The sequence below is a fragment of the Hypomesus nipponensis genome, chromosome 17 (assembly GCF_054491055.1).
Source record: "Hypomesus nipponensis isolate SF chromosome 17, ASM5449105v1, whole genome shotgun sequence".
NCBI lineage: Eukaryota > Metazoa > Chordata > Actinopteri > Osmeriformes > Osmeridae > Hypomesus > Hypomesus nipponensis.
The window spans coordinates 4,802,825-4,823,877 of NC_140377.1; the positions used below are offsets into that span (position 1 = coordinate 4,802,825).

Genomic DNA, 21,053 nt, shown 5'->3' on the forward strand with positions numbered 1-21,053 from the left:
ATTTCTGTTTATTGTTCCATGAGGGGGAAACAGAATAAACAAAACAAAGATCAGACTTTCCTTCAAGCTTCTTTATTGAAGTGATGGTTTGGTTTTGCGTTCATTTACATAGTTATGGTCATTTACAGTGAACAAATTACAAAACAAAACCAAGATTACAGAGAATCAATATTACAGAGGGAGAACACGCCTCCTCAACGTCAGTGTGGCCACAAACAGCACAGCAGCTTGTCTCTGGTGCCTACTGCCACGGTCAGCAGGGGGAGCCAGAGAGGCCTCTTCCCCAGGGGGCAGCGTCCTCTAACCTGCCTGCTCCTCACCTCCAGCCCCTCTGGCTCCCTTGGGCCCTGTCTGCCTTCTGTTGCTCCACTCCCTCCACAGCCAATCAGAACAGCCTCTGTGAAGTGCTGGTTGTGACTGATGATGTACAGTGTATATCATGCCGTGGAGAATCAAGATTGGTGGACCCGCACCGGAGGAGGGAGGAGTCACCGGGACAGACATTCTCTCTTCTCACTCTCGTATGCTATTGGTGGGTAACTAAGTGTGAGTTGGATCGGTTATTTCAGTGCACAGGTGCTTGTCATCGGACGCATCATCTCACATTGGCAGAGGTTCCTTGTAACAAACTGGGTGAACACACAAACCTACACATCTACTGTGCATTCAATCACACACACAGACACACACACACACTCCAGGGACCATGCATGGACAATCCAGTGTGTTGCTAGGCAGGGTGCACATACAGTGCAGTTCCTTCAAAATGAAACAAATGAGATATATTGCAGCATGTACGTAATACATAAATAAGTCGACTGTTTTCTTTGAAGGCTTCAAAGTATATTTGACCACAGCTCTTAAACTGGTCTAATATGAACTCTGTAAGAGGCGATTGTCCATCTGACTGAAACACGACATCTTGATCATTGCTCATAAAAAGGAAAATGATTCTACACTCTGACTATGTTCTCTCAGTGTGGTTCACCTTTCATGATATCTAACACACTGTTACAATGATTTTGTGGGAAAAATCCAGGTATGGTAGAATCTAAAGATCCAAACCATTTATTATGTTTGTAACGCATGTGATCAAATGTAGGCATCACATTGAGTGTACCATCCTTTGTTAAGCTTCTACAGTACATGTTTCACAACATGTTTGATCCTAGCTGCTCCTACCGAAAGGACAATGAACTGATCACAGGTTTTAAGACAAGTTCTGAATGAGTTTGTCCTGCAGAAGACAGGCACAACATTATTCTTTCCATTCTGAACATGTCAGAAAGCTGGGAGTGATGGTGCTATGAGCAACATTTCAGAGAGAAGCAGTCAGGATTGGCTGTCTACATTACACAGTAACAAGAAGATTTACATTCAAATCTCCATCACCACTGATTTGCTTAATTAAAACAGCATTCATAAATAAATAAACATCAAAACACCTTAGTCACATACTTATGTATAGATATGCTTGACATCCTAATGCAAGCGTCTGCAAACGGAGTGCACACAAAAACATCTTCAGTGATCTGCGCTGGAAGCGGCTGATATTATTGAACTTCATTGCAAAGGTCATCATGCTCTAGTAATGCATGGCTTATGACAAAAAAGGGTCTACATTTCAACACTACTTTAGTGCTTTAGCTTCAAAGGGCGATAAGTGAGGATGCTTTGGTTCCACCACACACTAAGTGGTTTCCCTGACTGGAATATCTTTTCCACAATTCCTCTAACCAGCATCCATCTCTCTGTCGAGAGTGAAATGTGTTTCGAACATATGTGATTATACAGCCTTGTGAACAGGAAGCTAAGAAGCAGCAGTGACAGAAGAACTCTGTCCTACGGTAGGTGCCAATGGTGTGGTGACAAGTAAAAATCTACATTTACACTGTGGTGGTCCCTTGTACTATACACATACCACTGTGTGTGTCCTGTATGAGTGCGTATGTGTGGGTAAGTGTGGGTAAGTGTGTGTAAGTTTGCTTTTCCAGCTGTTGGTGAGAGACTTTCTTCAGTTCATGGAGGATTTACTGGATGTCAGGGTAGTTGGTTTGGGTCACTGTGTGCCCCTGTGCTCTGACTGTGCACTGACCTATTGAGAGCATTCACTAAAAAAACAAGACATACAGAAGAGAAAAACTGCCCTGAACGAGGACTACAGCAGAAGTCCCATCCCTAGTTAAATTCAACCGCACAACCTTCACTCCTGATCAGCAACAGTATTGGTGAAACTTATTCTACAGCACCAAGGCATCGTATGGTTCCCCAAGTTGTACCTTTATCACAATATGTTGCTCACAGCATTCGGATGGCTGCTTAGTTCCTCAGCCTAAATGTACGGCGCATTCACTTCTACATATTTCTAGTGGATCAGTATAGTATAGTACTTTGCAAAGCTGCTAACTCCTGACACTAGGGCAAATCTGTATCGTAAAAATGATTCCGCTTTTGTATAGGTTTACATTTTCATAGGCTGCAATACATCAAATACAAGTGAATGTTTCTTCCACATTCTTTAAATGTATCATCTCAAAGCTTATGCTCCATGCTTTACTGTGTACTGTTTCTTCATCTGGGCCCAAAGCAAGGGGAGATGATGAACCATTATTCATGGGTGCAAATGTATTTTTAAGTTTTCACATTTTTCATTCATCTGGGATATTGCACCATCTCTCCAGTGTAAATTGGTACACAGGCCAAAGCAGGAAGAGACAGGAAGCTGGATTTGTTCATCCAAATGGCTGCATGGGATTTACATCCCATTGGCATCCCATTGAATACAGTAAATGACATTCATTTATCAGAAATGGGCCCAAAACAGCAACAATAGGCTGAATGCTTCATACATAATGTATTAATATGTGAATTGTGGTTTCAATGAAATCACATTTTATCAGTCTACTATCTAAATCCACATGAAGGTGAACTATCATGGTTACTTCTGACCTAGCTAATTTTGCTCTGATGAGGCACTTCAGTTGGTCACCCTGCAACACAGAGTGAGACTTGTTGGCTACTCACGCAATCGGGGCTTTGTTCGAACTATGAACCCTACAAAAATAGAACACATCAAAACACAAGGTAGAGCCAGGCATCAGATCACACACCTGGGGAAAGTCAACAATACTGGAAAATAAATCACAATACTATCAGACAAGCTGAAGGAAATCAGAAGAACAGGTATCTGTGTTTGTCCTAGGCGCCAAATCCTCCCCTCCTCACGCAAGTCCCTTGATGCTAGTCGCTCCTGAATTCTTCCTCGATTTCCGGAAGGTTCTTCTTCTCCTTGCGCAGCGTCTCGGTCAGAGGCCGGGAACTGCTGGGGGATTCCAGGTTCTTGGGCTCGTTGGTGTGGTAGCTGCCTTTCTGGCGGTACACGTAGATATAGATGCTGTACATGCCTCCAAAGAGCAGCATCATTGCCAGGATAACCACCACTGCATGTAGAAAAACAGACAGCCAAGACATCCACAGTTAAAGGAAGAATCAATGAATGTCTACAAACAGAAAATCAATTGGAGCCAGTGTGCTTTCTGAACTAACACACAGTTTGACCTGACAAATTGACCTGTGCCGCAATTATTTCTGTAAAAAGATATTTACCTTACAGAGGATAACCCTTATGATTAATATAATTACAGTATAGTTCGTTCTCTGCCATGAGAGATTGTTTTACACCATCGACTGGATTCTATGAGATCAAAGATATTTTTGTTCAGACAGCTGCATATTGCCATGAGCTAGACATTAGTCATTTAAGTTGTCCAATGACCTGTACGAGCAGGGCACATAAGGGACAGCAGCTCTCTACTCCAATCATCAGTCCCAGTGTGATGTTCAGCATTACCATGCCCTGAACACTCAGTCTGAATGATCGTTGAGACCATCATCTATCAACAATGAGCGTTAGAAGAAGAGGAAAAGAATGCAGTAAGTATAGCTGATCCGGTTATGGACTCAGTCTGGGACGGGGCAGACTGGCTGAGAGGCAGTGTAATCCTGGAATGATGTCTCTTATGTCCTGGGAAAATCGATTCCAGATTCTGGCATCTGTACAGGTCACCTCACATATCAAAGCCCCTTCCCCTCCACCCCCCCCCCCCCCCCCATGTGTATTTCACTATGATCCTAAGGATTAGGTGGGTAAGTAACTAATATCTTAATTATCTCCAATGATCCATTTCCAGACAGAAACAAATGACAGGCATGTACATGTTGCCCTTCTAGGGCATGAAATATCAGGCACGGTTCTACATGAATACTTAAAGCCTATTATAGTATCTGATGGCCTTCCAGATTTTAGGATTAGTAGGGTTTTAGTCAAATAGATTATTCCTAACTGTTGTTAAGACAGGCAGACAGACAGAGAGAGACTGATACTGAGACTGAGAGAGAGATATGAGAGAGAGAGAGAGAGAGAGAGAGAGAGAGAGAGAGAGAGAGAGAGAGAGAGAGAGAGAGAGAGAGAGAGAGAGAGAGAGAGAGAAGACTAGAAGTATACTAAAGTCAGGACTCCCAGATGTCATTTACTGACAGACAAAAACAGTGGATTCAGCCATATAAAAACTAGAGTATGCTCTTCCACAGTCATGGATCCCATATTGGTTAGATTAATGAAACAGCAATAGCTCACCTGTCAACCAAAACAAGCCTAGGTCATCATGGATGTAGTAGTATTCTGGAAAGGAAGAAAATATGTGTGTCAAGTACTCCAGGTTACGCAACTCAATCTTAACTACACGGTGCATTGTGGGACATTGAGTCTTACCAATGCCCGTGAACCAGGGGTCCACCTCCCAGGGCACGTATCCCAGGACAGGCGGGAACGCCCCACAGATGGACTCGGAGACATAGCCTTGTATTGTGACAGGAGGGTTTGTCTCGTTGGGCCGGAAGAAGGTTTTTAGAGGAGCATGGATGTTGTACCTCACCCCCGATATGCAACCAATAAAACCAGGACTGTTGTGTCTCTGAACCTCGTAGTCGATGTCACCCACCTCTGAAGGAGAAAGGAGACAGTGGAAATACGATCTCAGATATGTGTAGATCTGATCTTACCTGAAGAACAAAGACTCAAGCCTGAATCAGGATGGACCTGGTGGGATAAGGTGGACTCTTACCCATCACCCTCCCCATGAACATGGACTTGGGCGAGTCAAACCGAAAGTCCTCCACCAGGGTAATCTTCTCAATAAAGGGCTCCATGTAGTCCACCTACAGGCAACACACAAGCATCCAGCACCGTATAACCTGTTGTATTTTGTACACGATGTAGCAAATGATACTTTAAATGCAGAAGAGAAGGTTGTACCTGTGTTTTTATGGTTCGGTTGTGTCTAGTGATGTTGACATAGTGTGGGAAGCCATCCGCCAGATTCCTGTAAGCCAGCTGGTACTTGTGGGTGATCAAGCCGAGCTTGTACCTCAGGTGTAGACTGCCTGCAGACGTAAGGAAGACCTCATCAGCTCATCTTCCTACTTCCCAGATATTATTGTATTGTACATTGTATCATGGACAATATTGGGAAACATGCACTGGGCATTTTGCAGAGGTCTTCTTCTCAAGACGTCTTGACTTCACTGTCATCTCAGAGACATTTTCTGCCTGCAGGAGAACTGAGAGCTCTCCTACCGTCCTTCCTGAGGATGACCGCCATGTAGTCCTGGATGAAGGAGCTGATGTAGAGCAGCACGGCCGGGGTGTGGAGCGTACTGAAGCTGAACTCGATGTCATCGCTGGTGTCATTGTAACCCAGGCTGAAGTTGCGGAAGTGAGGGTCCAGCCAGTTGGCCCACACAGCCTCGTCTGAGATGGCCTTCTTTCGGATGTCATAGCGCAGCCACGAGCCAATCTCAAAGTAGGCCCCGATGTCTTCGAAACAAAGGATGGTTAAAGTGCCGGTGTCAATGTGTCAGGTGACGTTCGTGTCGGGACATTTAACGGGTACTTTACCTCAGCAATGATTTTGACGCGGTACCATTAAACCTACCTTTATGACAGTAGAAGCCTTCAAAGGCTGTGTTGTTGCAGTCACACGTGTAGGCAGCGTAGCCCTCTATGCACTGGCCGTCGTTTCGACACGGTATGGTGGCATTGAGACACTGGCCTGTGCAGTTCCTCCGGATCCCTTGTTCCTCGTTCACCTTCCCTTCCAGGTCCAAAGTCACTCCATTCATCCGTAACCCCCGGAGACAGCCCAGGTACGGCCGATTGGTCCGATTGGCTGAGCCTGGTTACACGAGACAGCACTCTGAGTCGTCTTGAACACAGAACATTGTAAAGGCAAAGAAGTAATAATAATAATATCTACTGGTCAACTGACTTATCGACCGACTTTGAATTAGCGACATACACAAATTCAGAAACTAACAGGAGGTTTAAACCCCAAACACCATGCTCCCCTCTTTAACCTACCGATGAGGAGAGGGTGGGTGAACTTCATGGTGACAAAAGTCTGACCAGGGAAGCGTTTGATTGCCCAGGGTTGGTAGTCTACTTTAATCCTGGCCACCTTCACATTGAGCTCAGCCTGGACATAGTGCCACTCGTTATCGTTAAGTGGCACAGGAGAATGTAAAGTCACGTTGAGAATGCCGTCCCCAACCATGAATATAAAGGCCAGGTCTTGAGTGGCTGGGAAGGGAGAGCAAAATATGATCATGGAAGACAAGACACAAGAAAACATTTTGGGTTGCAAGTCTGTCTAGGCTGCTTCTCTGTTGATGCTATCATCCTGACATACTGTTGAGCTCGATGCGTATGAAGTTGCGGAGGTGCTCGTCAGAGTTCTCCAGGAAGACGCCGTGGTCGCGGTAGGTTTTGAAGTGGAAGGAGATGTCAGCGCTGCTGCCAGGCGTGAAGGTGGGGAAAGTGATGTAAGTGGGCTTGGTGAAGGCTATGGTGTTCCAGATGTTTCCTGTGGGACAGAGTCAATGTGAGATTCATAACCAGCCAACAAAGACAACTCAGTGTTTCCAAGGGGGGGGGGGGGAGGTTTTACTCACTGTCGCCATGGCAACGTAGAGGCCCTAGACTGAAGTGGGCCTCAGAGCCGGTTCTGTTAGTGTCCCCTACCACCACCTTCCTCACTGGCAGGTGATCCCTCCAGTCCAGGTAGCCCTTATCTGTATACCTGTACAGCACAAAGATGGAGGTTAGAATGAATACTACACTAAGTACTGGCAGTTTATATATATATACATGCACATGTGTTCTCTCTCTCACCATTGCCGGTAGTCTGCATCGCAGTTGCACTGGAAGCGGGAGTCAGCGCAGGTCTGGTTGATAGAACAACCACACTTCTGGCTCTCGCGGAAGGTCCCTCCCCAGTAGTAATGACTGTCATTATTCCTCCCAATCCAATAACCGTATGGCCTTCCGTCTGAAAGTGATGTGGACAGAGCCAAACAGGAATGCATCAGCCTTTGCAATGCATCAACAGTACGTCACATGGTCGTTGGCAGTGTCCTATCCCACTCACTGGGGGTGTTGAGGAGGCGGGACTTGTAGCAGGAGTAGCTGATCCACTGTTCACAGTACATGGAGGTGTTGGCCAGCGCTGTCACTTCATCCCAGGAGGCGTTCCAGTAGTTGACGTCTCCGATGAAGGGCCGCTCCACCGTGCTGCCAGATACCTTGGTGCTCTCAACACGGTCATGCATTATCACCGTCCAGGCCTTGTATGCTGAGGAGAACGTGAAAGAGATAGATAGAGAGAGAGAGAGAGAGAGAGAGAGAGAGAGAGAGAGAGAGAGAAAGACAGGCAGAGAGAGAGACAGACAGGCAGGCAGAGAGACAGGCAGAGAGAGAGAGAGAGAGAGAGAGAGAGAGAGAGAGAGAGAGAGAGAGAGACAGGCAGAGAGAGAGAGAGAGAGAGAGAGAGAGAGAGAGAGAGAGAGAGAGAGACAGGCAGAGAGAGAGAGAGAGAGAGAGAGAGAGAGAGACAGGCAGAGAGAGAGAGAGAGAGAGAGAGAGAGAGAGAGAGAGAGAGAGGGAGAGAGGCAGAGAGAGAGGGGGGAGGTAGAGAGAGAGAGACAGAGAGAAGTGCAGGTAGAGAGACAAAGACAGAAAGAGAGACAGAGACAATGAGAGAGAGAGGAGAGAGAGTGAGGGTGGATTTGATCAGTATCTAGAGACGTCATATTTTCCCAGACAGCTCTATAGAAACCACTGGACCCTGTCTAATCAGGATTCAGACGAAACACATTAATAGGTTTGTATGATTGCATTGTGCAGGGTGGAGAATCCTGGGCCCTGAACCAATTACTGTCTCTGGGCCCAAATGTGTTATCCTCTGCTATTGTTGAAGTTCATTACATGATACACAAGCAGATGGCCGAGCGTAATCTCCTGTCTTTTCATGTTCCTCGGATATGTATTAAATGTTCAAAACAACCACATGATTACTATTTGAAAACAGCCTGATACATATTTAGCTCTGTAGATACAGCTGTGATCCAATGCATGGATTAGATAAGTGACAGTGACTGCTCACATTTCATCATACAGTACACCTCAAACGGTTTCAATGGTCCACTCAGGTCCGGGTCAATGGTGTAGTTCCCTGACCCATAGTTCCCATGGAGTCTGTAGGCCTCACAGGATTCCTTGTACACAGCTGTTTGGTGGGGAGACAAAGGGGTAAAGATTTATGTATGGGTCCAACACGGCAAAAGTATGGCATCGTTTATTTGCCGTTTGCCCTTTTTGCCCTCACAATCTCTTTTGTGTCATGAGGCTGTACTCACAGTTGTGACACACTTCGCCTTTGTATCCAGTGTTCTCACACAAGCAGATGAAGTCATCCCAGGACTGGATGCATCGGCCTTCGTGTTCACACGGGTTAGGAGTGCATCTGGACACGACACCAACATAAAAGTCAAGTGAACAGCTGGTCAACAGGGCGACGGGACCTCATCTAGTTCTGTCTGTCTTGACTGACAGATGGGCGAGAGCGATAGAGAGAGGTCACTCTCTCCCCCTCCTTTTATGAGGTGAGTTTTAGAGGCTGAGGCCTTCCACTTCTGGGTGGGGGGTGGCAGGGCGGTCAGTCGCTAAGTAACAGCCGATACCTAACTTTATAGACTTGTGCTTTACCAGAGCCGCATTTACAAGTCTTTCACATAAGAAAACCAGTGAAAATAGAATCTAATCCTATAAAATGCCATATGGCATAGTACTATATGACTATATGAGTCATATATAACACATGACTGATATAACCACATCATATATCACACCGCGCATACAGCGGCATGGCATGGGGCATTGAGTAAAAAGCATTTCTTGTGCTTGCCCATACATAACGCTAAGCATAAGCCCAGCCTTAAGCCTTAAAATAAATCTCCGGACAATGTCTACTGTGTCATGCCACTCGTCTGTCATTGAAGAGCGAGACGAGGTTTATAGCTGGGCCCACGTCCATTCATCTCTATAGGAACCTTGACTCTGTCACGGCAGCATGGTAGCAAGACGGTTGGTGCAGTGAGGCTAACCTATACAACATCATCACATCATCATGAGATTACGCGTGAAGATGGAATGGGGAAATGACCCACCTCTAAACTCTGCTGAGCCTGCACCCGCCCCCACCATGCACACACACACACACACACACCTGTCTGTGATGCCACAGGTGCCCAGAAGCAGCTCAGCGTATCGTCCCCATTTGCGCTGCAGGATGATGTCGATGTCCAGCTGCTCGTTGTCGATGTAGATCTGCTGCATGCAGCCGTGGAAGTGGTTCAGCTTGGTCTCGCACTTCCTCACCGTGTTGTTGGTCTTCGGACAACCTGAGAGCCCGATCAGGAAGAAGAGGAGAGTGAGATGAGAGCGCCGTGGTTGCTACTCCTCTAATGTTGACGTTGCTGACAAGGACAAGGAGGTTCAATGCGACTCTGATACAATGACTGTGATGAAGGGGGAAATGGTTTGGGTCAAGCGTCCACCTCCAAAGAAGTAGCGGTCTCCGGTGCGGACGGTGAAAGGGTTGGTGATCTTCAAGGGAGAGCCCTCGTCGTCGTCGATGGTGATGGTCATCAGGTTGTCTCTCGCTGCCAGATCCACCGTGTGCCACATTCCATCGTTCAAACGGTAACCTGGGGCAACAACATCCTGCCGTCAAATCTACAGTCGGCAAACATCGCATCATCCGTACGGTTCCTTCACCGTGTTGAACCTAGGTAGAGCGGACAGTGTACAGGAAGTGATGTCGATGTTGTAATGTATATCCCACCGGCAGCAAACTGCAGTTTCTTCTTGCCAGGCTGCATGATGGTGACGTTGACCTGCCCCTCGCTTAGGCCCAGCTCCAAAGCCCCCAGGTCGTCGGCAAAGCGTGTGAACATCAACAGGCCCGTGTAGTCCCAGGAGCGGAACTTAAACTTTACAAACATACGCGGCTTCCGGAAGAAGCCCGGCACTTGCAGGTAGTTGTTGGGTCCAGCGAAGGTCATGGGCTTCCACAGAATGTCACGGCATGCATAATGCATTTTTTTCTGAGGAGAAGAACGCAGAAAAGAGAGTTTACTCCTCAAGGGGTTTGCGTTTTGTTAAATGACTGACCTTTGAGATGCCACCATGTACAAACAGCGAGCCGGGAGTATGATTGGACGATGAGTTGAACAGGAAAAGTGTCTGATGAGAAAAAAAGGCTCAACCTGCCGAGGGATGCGTATCTCTGGCTCCTCCCTCTTGGCCATGTTGATGATATTGACCCCGTTGATGAAGACGTTTTCCAGGCAGCCCCGGAAGTTGAGCTTGTCTGGAAGGTGGGGCTGGTTGGGCTCGATCACCCCCCCTATGTAGAGCTAGGAAGGGAAACGGATGACAAAGGATGACATCATGGGCACTATATATTTAAAAGAACAGAGATGTTTGAAGAGTTATGCTCGATGATTGGCTGGCTGACACACCTGCTTGTCCAGGTCCAGGTAGGTGAACTCTCCATTGCAGATGGCGGTCTCTTTCTGACTGTCCACAGTGAAGTTGACTTGGCGGCCGTAGCGTTTGATGGTGACGTAGTGCCAGTGCTGGTCGTCCAGAATGTTACCCACAGTCATCGTTGTGCGACCATCCACCTGGTGAACTGCACTGCTTCCTACAAAACAGACAGCACTGAGTATTATAAAACTTCATTCATATGCAGTGTCTCTAATACAGTGTGATTGATGCCAATGACCTCAACAGAGTCTAATTCTTAAATCTGTGAAAAGCTCGAAGCTTCAGAGACATAACAAACAGGTCGAGGAGATCCACAGTCATCGATCTAGCCAGATGTCTAGATATCTCCTCCCAGCAGCCTAATGTCTTCATTTCAGAAATGAGCCAAGCCAGTCTCACACTGTTCCTTGAGATTAATGACGGCCACCGACAAGCAGAAAGGACCGCTCCTCTCCTTTCTTCCACACAGCACTGTTGGAATATTTCACCCCCACTACATTTACATTTAGTTATTTAGCAGACACTCTTATCCAGAGCGAATTACAGTAAGTACAGGGACATTCCCCCCGAGGCAAGTAGGGTGAAGTGCCTTGCCCAAGGACACAACGTCATTTTGCACAGCCGGGAATCGATCCGGCAACCTTCTGATTACTAGCCCGACTCCCTCACCGCTCAGCCATCTGATTCCCTCTAGCTGTCCCGTATCCCCCCACCGCTGCCCCAGAGAGAGCAGCCTCTCCTCCGGGCCTCTCCACCACCACCATCTCCTCACAGGCAGACACGCAGGGAAAGTCGCCGTACCCAGGCAGATGGTGAGGTAGAGGCGTCCCCTCTTCAGCTCCAGGGTGAGGAGGTCCCCCTGGATGCCCTCACTGTGCAGCAGCAGGCCGTCCTGCTCCAGGGTCTTGAAGTTGAGGGCAAAGTGGTCCTGCAGCGTCCGGAGCTTCCGGTCTGGGTACTGGTAGACCACCGAGTCGTCTCCGTTCATCTGCATGACGTAGGAGTCTGGCACACATGGTTGGAGGTTTAATGGTCTTCGTTTTAGTGTTCTTGGATTATGTAGAGACATTGAGAAGCAGAACTTTCCTGTGCTGACTACCAAGTAATACATACAACATGTACCTGTCACCGTGCCTTGGTGAGCAATAGCTTAATAAGTTATAATAGCTTAATACATTATAATAAGTTAATAAGCATTGTGAGATCAAATGATTCATATGAATTGATTGAAACGTGATACTGTACCCTGTGACGACACCAATGAAAAGGAATTTGAGTCACACAGAGGAATGGTGTTTGTGTCAGTATCACAATGTATCTTGAGAGGCCTTGTCGGTTGCTATCAGTGTTTACCGTAGGCACAGCCAAAAACCTCCAGCCGGACACCAATCTTGCCACCGTTCTCGGTGTTCCAGCCCAGCGGCAGCAGGCGGATGTGTTTGGCAGTGAAGGCGTAGTGGAAGACATTCCTCTTCACCTGGTTGTAGTTCCAGTTCCCAGGCAGTGTCTGTGGAATGCACAGAGAGAAAGACAGAGAGAGAGGAGAAAGACATTCAGTCAACGCAGTGTTTCGTCCCCGCTCAATGACTACAGATAAACATTTGAATACAAATGATTCTTGCTAATGCCGTGGCTAATGTGGTAATAATGTCTAAGTGGTACTCCATGGGGCGAATATGCATCTAATCAACTGCTGCCCGGTCGACTCTTGGTAACACGAGTCACCAGCAGAGATCACTCCGAGATCTTCGAGAAGCCCCCCACCCCCACGACCACCCCCACCCATCACAGCCTCCCCTGTTCTGCCTCCACAGTACCGAGTTTCCTCCTTTCATGACGTAGGGGGTCCAGGCGTCGGGCCTGTCCCCATAGAGCAGGGTGTACTTGGTGACCCAGTCGTAAGAGTTGAAGGTGCCCTGCGTGGCGATGGCTACGATGCGGTACTTCCTGCCCAGGTCCACCTGCAGCCAGGGCTGCCTGTCCTTGGGAGCGGGTGACCAGCCACTACTTCCTGAGCGGGAACACACACAGGAAGTAGATAAATGACGAAAAAGCCAACATGTAAAGCAAAAGTGTAGGACCAGAAAAACGCACATAGACTGTATTCTGTATGAATACATACCAGTGAATATAGGATGATGCATACAGGCAAGAGCTTACCATACAGTTTGGCAAAGTTGGCGGAGTATAGGAAGCTGTATCTGGAGGAGGCCAGGAAAGAGGAGGCATATAGCTGAGAGACCAGGGGGTCGACACATTCTCCTGGAGAGACAACCACAGAAGAGGAGGTTTAACACAAGGCCCACAGTCCCCTTTTATCTCTAGACTTGTATCCCTAGAGTCAACTCGCTAAAACGTAATGGTGTATTCTACTACTGCTACTCAATGAGGTTCTAATACTGTGGTACATGTAAGTCGTTTTGTCAGTGGGTTTCTTCCCATACACACATAGCACGTTTATTTCAGCTGTAATAGAGAGAAACCTTTATCTCGGACAACTACAGAGACACCTTGTTATTGTCGATGAGATGAATGATTGCAATACAAAGTTAATTACACACTCAATCCCCATCAAGCACACGGAACGAATCAAATCGGCAGAAGGCTTTCAGCTTTTAGCCAAGCACATTAGGTCGATGTGTTTTCGTGTGTATGTCTATGTGTGTATTTGAGTGAAGAGAGAAAGAGAGAATGAGAAAGGGAGCCTGTTTGTGTGGGTTAAAATGTGGAGCTGTAATGATTGCACTCTGCCATCGTATTGAGAGACTGCTGATGTGTCAGGGTGATAGCTGGTGTTATTCTCCATCTGCCTGCTGGACAGATAGGAGGGAAATTATTCAGGTCCTGCATCTCCTCGTGCCATCCGCTGCGAAACCCTGTCCCACGCCCTCTGCAATTAGGACTCCCCATAACTCTGCCTAATCTAGTCATTGGCTCAGATACACCCACAAGGTTCTCACTTAGGCCACTGGGAACAACTGTTTTATCTTTCTATAGGCTTAAACATGCCTGTTACTTCACCCGACAGCTAATTGAGGCAGGGTTGGAAGACAGCTCTATAAGTAGAGGAACACACAGTGAGCTAAACTAACTCCAGAACAACAACAAAAAGGAATATGATATTTTTGTTGTTTTTGGCGACAGATTCAAAAGGGTTCTGTACGTGTATCAAGACTGGGACTCAGTGACTTCCTCTCCTCTCAAACGGGATTCAGGTGGAATCGTTTCTATTCCAGTCACTGAGGTCAGGGAGCTGGGGGGGAGGAAACAGTTGGAAGCTAAAAAGAGAGATGTTCAGCAGAATTAGTATTCAGGCTGCAGATGGAGGGAGGTGAGAGAGAGTGCAGTCTCCTCCCTGAACGCTCCTCATGGGGAGAAGAGAGACAAAATTTGCATGGGTGCCAAAAAGATCACAAATAATATTGCAAATGGATAACCAAACACAGCTGCTTAGCTGTGCTCTGCCTGTAGGTCTCCCACCGAAATATGTGACAACTTGCTGAGCAGTGCTTCGCTAAACAAAGATGATGTCACCGTGAAAACACCTTTTCCATTTCACAAGAAAAACAAGTCCATTTACAATACAGCACGAATGCAACCATCTCTTCTCTCAAGGACAACACTCTGAGGTGGTAGAAATCAGCTTAGGTGGAGAAATGTGACCTTGACAGTCTGTCTCCCTCTGTCTGCATGTCTGACGTATAAACAACCTTGCAAGGCTATCCTGTGTTTCCTCCCAGGAGAGGTGACAGACTGTAAATCAGCTCTATCCTTTCTAACTGAACAATAGTATTGTTAGCTGTGCGGATTCCTTACAGACGGACATAGCTGTGATAGCTGGCTAAAGTAGTGTTTATGAAAGGTGGTCATTGCGTGAAGGAGTCCGAGGACAAACATGGAACAGACAAATGAGGGAGGGAGGAAGTGAAAGTGACAAGTGACGAGGTAACATCCGTCACCAAATCACCATGGAGATTACCTTACACACAAAGACTGTTCTCAGGTGCACTTGTTTTGATCTTCCTGGTGGAGAGGGCAGTCTTGGAGGGAGGAGCATGAAAGGCAAGGCTCAGCCCTCCAGACTACTGCAGGTTCCACCAGGACACTCAATGCCCCACCCCTCCCAGTGGGACACTATGCTCCTCCTCTCCCTCTCTGCTCCCCTCTCCTCCTCTCCCTCTCTGCTCCCCTCTCTACTTTGTACATCCATATCTCTCTGTCTCTGCCAGCTTTGTACTTCTATTTCTCCCAGACTCTCTTTCTTATTGCTCTGCCAACGCTAAAAAAGATCCTTACAAAATACGTCCTCACACTCCTCGCACACACACACACACAGACACTTCTCAAGTGGGCGTAGTGATGTCGTAGTTGCTAAAACATGCACCCGGAGTCTCTCCAGAACATTCCGTCCTCAGCCCCCCCTCACTCTCTCTGTCTCTCTCGCTACCTCCCTGCACCACGAGTTGGTCTCTGATTCCATCTATCATTAAACGGCTGGGGGAGTTTGCATGAGGAGGTCTGGGCCCAGGAAATGCTTACTCATCAGTCTTGTGTTACTGTAGAAGATAAGCTGAGCAGTCTGGGCTGACCCATCACTACTGCTGGGCCATACATATAGATCGATATAGCTTTATGGATACATAGATAGCCCTTCCAATGACATACAGCATCACGTGGGGGGTGATGATGGAGCACACTTAATTCATCTATGATTCACATGAATCTTCTGCATTTGCAGCCCCTTCCAGGTGTACCACCAAAGTACACTGAGGCTGAATTTGGGGAGGGAGGGAGGGACAGAAGCAAGCAATAGAATAAGATTTGAATTATTTATGGCTTAAGGGGGGGGGGGGTATCTGAGGCGGGGGGAAGGAGGGGAACTGAAAGCTGCAGAGTCAAAGTCAAACGTTTCAGATGGGGGGGTTCAGTGTTCTGCACTTTTCTAAAAATAGAACGGCAGAGTTGCGTACTAGTACATCCTCTTCCCTCCATCTCCAGAAAGAAGCCTCTCATAGAGGCTCAAACAGTCTGTCTGGGGACTGGATCTGCTCAGGCCGTTAACCAGAACGCATCACAATCACAGAAAAACAATCACAGAACACAATCACAGAACACAGAACTGTCAGACAAATACGAACACACCCAGTCAGCCCACTGCAGGGGCCCCAGGAGAGCTCAGCCTGCATAAGCCCCACCCAGGATCAGATCAGGTTTTTTGTTTTGGAGTCTCCATTTTAATCTGGCACAGCTCCACTGAGCACATTCCACTAACAGCCTTCCGGTGCAGATTTACAATGCTGCTTGCCTGCCTCTTTCCTTGACCACTGTCCCAGATGTGCAGGCCTCCACACAGACACACATACCCAGCCAGCACAGGGTCCTAGACTTCCAGCACATGACCACGCAACAAAACCCCTCCATCCCCCCGCCCCCCCCCCCCCCCCACTACCCATCAAAGCTCCACCCCCTCACCACGCCGCACACAGACAAACTGCCCATCAACACCATGTCCCCTCCCACACACACTGCCCATCAAAACCATTAGCCCACACCATAGCCCACCACTTCACAACCCAACCATGTACAAAAAAGCCACGTACCCTTCAACACAATGGACCCCACTACCCAACACAACCATGACAACCGTACACAATCCTACAATGTCCTAGAAACACAGATTCAGTACCATCATCACAAAATCAGCATAGAAAGTCTAGCACAGAATAGTCTGCCTGGATGACCCTCTTACCATAACCCCACCACCCCCCAGCCCCCCCCGGCACACACCCCCCCCTCCCCCCCCGCACCCCCCAGCACCCACCCCCCCAGCACCAAGGGGCCACGTGGGGCAAGTGTTCAGTTGGACATGTAGTCAACACAAATATAGAATGACCAGAGCCTGTCCTTTTATTGTAGAGGGGGGATATTAGAGCCCATCATTTTTTATGGGCTCTATCAATCGTGGTATGCTGTCTTTCCCACCCCACCCCCATCCATCCCATCCTCAAATACAGAGACAGCCATTAGTTCCCCAATCAGCAGGCTATGGTAAATATTCAAAATTGCCCTGTAGGTCTGTACATTGGTATATTGATACAAAACCTAAACAATACGCATAATATAAACATGCACATGCAACTTTTATCATTAACAATGAAGCGTAATCTGAATAAATACAATATACCACTGTAAAATTACAGAAATTATGATGTTTTATCATGCTTAGTCATGCTAATGTCCTAGGTGAGCGTACGCGGAGCTCGCGGACAGGTGATGAGAACACACAGCCAAAGTACTGCAGTGGGGTGGTCCCGCACGAGGCATGAGGTTGGGCGCAGTGGATTTCTTAAAACTGCAGTTTTTTCGAGTTTTATAAACACACTACAATTGAAACACGGTCGTTACATTTCCGTGACTTTCCCAATGCACACAGGCCCCCAAATATGTTGAATTTCGTCCACATCGGGGGGAAATGATGAAGCCCGATGATGCAGAAACTTGCACGTTGGCTCGAGAAAGCACTGCAATGCAGACAGCTCCGTGCGAGGGTATCATTGCCGCGCGCCTTCCGCATGACCGATGTTTTTTTATATATATATTATTTCAAAAATAACTATGTAGGCTATTTTATGCAATTGTGTTCACCATGAGTCATGTAAACTGATTACAATGTTTGAAACGTAATGTCAGAGATTCGTTAGTTGCTGCCCTTCACAGCAGTTTCATTTTGCCCTCCATCGTTTTGATTTAGGTACTTTATTGCAATATTTTGCAGTAGGCTATCCTCCTTTTATTAGTATCCTTTATTTAGATACTGTGGCTATTGGTTAATAATTCATCTGATAACACAAGACTAACCAACAAGAACATTTTAAATAAATGACTTTTTCACAGCACTTACGTGATGAGCAATGTTGAAAACACAAAAATAAAAGGCAAATGCTGAGTATTTTGCAAATCATCCTTCACTGAGGATAGTGTCTCCACGCAGGCTACGTTTATTAGATGGTAGATGGTTTTCTCCCGTCCATCAGGCAGCACTGCATCCTTTCACCCTTTCTTTTCCCAACTTTGACTCGCGCAGTTCCAACTCCTGTTACCGGGATCTCGGTTAGATGCTGCCGGGGCGGGGACGCGCATCAGCAGCTGATGCTGCGTTAACCAAGAGCGCGCACTACTTTTATTATCAGTACATTATTTAAAAATGAACATCCCATAAGATATCATTTCCAGATCGTTATCCCAGGTGTTATGGAGCTGCGTAACTACTGCTGGGATAATGTGACTCCACTGGCTCCACCAGTAGCCTTTCCCAAATATTCCGGTCCAGAGCAGGGTGGACAGCAAAAAAAAAAAACTTTTTGTCCAGGCTTTTATTGGTGACTTATGTTTTCCAATAGAAGATACATGTTATGTTTCCTGTCGCCTATGAGAAGACTATATGTATCAATACGGTCACGTCAGCGACATAAATTCCTCCTCTTTTGTCAGAATCGTTGAATTATTTTCCTGCAATAATGCACTGGCACGGGCTCCAGTGGCCTCTCGTCTGCTACTCGGGTGGCATGCTAACTCATCTACCCACAGTCATCTGGCCACAACCGAGCGCACTGCGTTTATGAGGAATAATGGTTGGAATAATTTCCTCTCCAGGAACGATGTAACATTAATAATCTCGTAAAAGACCAATGTCGTTTATCCCGATACAATTCAACAACTAGGCCTACAGCACAGTTGGCAGAGCAGTTTGGCACAGAAATAACGTTTTTACCTAAAGTAACATTTACAAACAACCATGACCAAACACAATGCCCTTGGTATCTGGTCATTCACGATATATTGATAATGTAGATGTCTGAACAAGTACAATTTTGCCAGCTGTGGAAGGATTGAGGCTTACACGGATAGGGTGGGGGCAGGGTAGGGTAGGACTGAGGCCCGGGGATTTGTGGCATGCGTGGTACACTGACCATGAAATAAACGGCTTTGGGATTAAGCAGTGGATTTATGGAACAGCAGTGTCAATGCAGGAGTGAGATTGGATGTCCAGGCCAATGTGGGATTTGCGGTGTTTCAATCAAATCAGATTGGCATTTTGTAAGCTCTGCCACCAGTTGTCTGTAAAATGCTAGACATGCCATAATACTGGACCTTTCGAGAATTAAACTCATTGTCATTTGCCAGAGGGGGAAGATACATTTTTAATTATTGATTCAATAATTACCACGGCAAAGTGTATAACACTAATAATGGTTCTTTTGAATGAATATCTCAACAAAGCAAGAAAAGGTTGAAGCGCATGAGATCAAACACTTTCTAATCTGCCATTTTAAATTAAAGATAATCCATGGATTGTACACACATACACACTCACACAAAATGAACTATTGCAGCACGTAAGATTAGGGTTAAATACCAATCTAGACATTGCATTCCTGTACATCTCTCTTATTACAGTGATAACAAGTCTGTCAGTAAGACCTGCTCAGTATGATGCATGATTACAGTACAAGTCAGAAGTTAGGTTCAGATAACTATTCACATGTATCTTATTACAGAAGGTAAGTTAGAAGGTATAGGTACTTTCTTGATAAAATTATACGATATTGCAGATGTGGGCCCGCAAAAATAGGCATAACGAAACTTTATTTATTTTATGGAAGTGCACAAATAGCATATTTGAGGCAGCCTTGGTTGATTTTCTTCTGAATCTAATGATTAAAAAAATTGACATCAAAATCCAGTAAAATCAATGCATGATATTGAATGTTTTATAGATATGTAATGCATGACATAACCACTAGATGTCACTTCAAACCTATGCAGTCCATACTCACCAGTGAATGTCAGTCTCCTTATATCTTCTTGCCCCCTCGCTAGGATCTAATTCATGGGCACATGATTACACAACTGACTCAGAAATAGATGGGTAATGTGAATTCACACTGAGATTACTGGATGCAAACACACACTCTTAGATATAAAATCACTTTTAAGATGGTCCCCTCGCTGGCTCACAAACAAGAATATGTGCTCTCTCTCTCTCTCTCTCTCTCTCTCTCTCTCTCTCTCTCTCTCTCTCTCTCTCTCTCTCTCTCTCTCTCTATCTCAAACTCCCTCTTTTGGAATTCCACCCCACTTTCTTTTTCAGTCCCTCTCCCTCGCTAAGACACATGCACTACACACACAAACAAATGAGCATAGGTGGAGACCTAGCATATGTTTGTTTCTCACAGGGATTTGGGATCAGATTGTACGTCTGCCTACCCCCATCAGGGAGTGCGTGTATCTTCCATGGTGGTGCCGCTGTAAAAGGCAGAGGACACTTGTTGAGGGTTCAAACACAAAAAGACCTACACATAAAAATACCTACATACAAAAAACCCAATCGCAAGCAACAGAGATGACTGTTCCACAAATGTTCCCAAGAGATTATTTCGCTGATCTGTTACCATGGATGAGTGCTGGCTGTCATGAAGATGGATTGAGGGGAAAAACGATGTAGTTTGTCAGGGTGAGGAGTTGTTGGTTTGTGCCTTTACAGTATGTGTCAAACATAAACACTGAACTAGCAATAATTGGATAAAGAGACGGAAACTGAGCCTGGATGCCTGTGAGACATCACATGACCCAACAAAGCTCCTCCCCCATCTCTAAGAGCTATTTTCATCCTTGGGCCAACTGAGAATATCAACATCATCAGCCACCTCAGGAGGTTCTGGGGAAAGGAACACTTCAGACAGAAGCCAGAAGGTTCCACACACCAGCAGCCTAGTCCACCTGTGGGACCCCCAGGGGAGAGGACCCTTAGTAGGATCCCACCTGTAGCCCTTTGCTGCCTCACTGTTAGCTCAACTGCTACCTCCTGGACAGCTGGTACAACAAGATGAGCCTGCGCAAACAAGGGCAGCTCAGAGAGGATACCCCCAGGAAAACAAGCTAGCAAACACAGTGTTGTCAGTTGTATTCTCTACCTTTCACCATTAACCTACTTTCTGTTCAAATTGGTTACAAATAGAGTTGTTTTTCTGTACACATTTCCTGTAAACGTTTCCTGTGCTAGTCTGTGACAGTAAAGACGAGTATCCATTGAATGTTGACATCGATG

At 46.4% G+C, this 21,053-nt stretch overlaps 1 protein-coding gene and 1 long non-coding RNA gene across 2 annotated transcripts; both read right to left on the reverse strand.

Annotated features, from left to right (window-relative positions):
- Nucleotides 1-66: 66 nt before the first annotated feature.
- On the reverse strand, nucleotides 67-18,003 carry cntnap1 (contactin associated protein 1). The gene is made up of 24 exons (XM_084677043.1): nucleotides 17,847-18,003; nucleotides 13,106-13,207; nucleotides 12,763-12,956; nucleotides 12,299-12,452; nucleotides 11,747-11,950; nucleotides 10,918-11,102; nucleotides 10,663-10,812; nucleotides 10,239-10,500; nucleotides 9,952-10,101; nucleotides 9,621-9,795; nucleotides 8,752-8,858; nucleotides 8,499-8,621; nucleotides 7,485-7,688; nucleotides 7,229-7,385; nucleotides 7,009-7,136; nucleotides 6,747-6,920; nucleotides 6,419-6,637; nucleotides 5,994-6,233; nucleotides 5,636-5,875; nucleotides 5,315-5,442; nucleotides 5,124-5,217; nucleotides 4,772-5,002; nucleotides 4,637-4,681; nucleotides 67-3,440 (listed from the first exon to the last, which is right to left on the reverse strand). The coding sequence occupies exons 1-24, from the start codon at nucleotides 17,905-17,907 to the stop codon at nucleotides 3,241-3,243; spliced, it is 3,927 nt and encodes a 1,308-aa protein (XP_084533169.1). The 5' UTR covers nucleotides 17,908-18,003; the 3' UTR covers nucleotides 67-3,240.
- Nucleotides 18,004-19,782: 1,779 nt separating this feature from the next.
- Nucleotides 19,783-20,460, reverse strand: LOC146253096 (uncharacterized). The gene is made up of 3 exons (XR_014731697.1): nucleotides 20,398-20,460; nucleotides 20,180-20,251; nucleotides 19,783-19,828 (listed from the first exon to the last, which is right to left on the reverse strand). It is a non-coding gene; the product is annotated as an uncharacterized LOC146253096 (long non-coding RNA).
- Nucleotides 20,461-21,053: the final 593 nt, after the last annotated feature.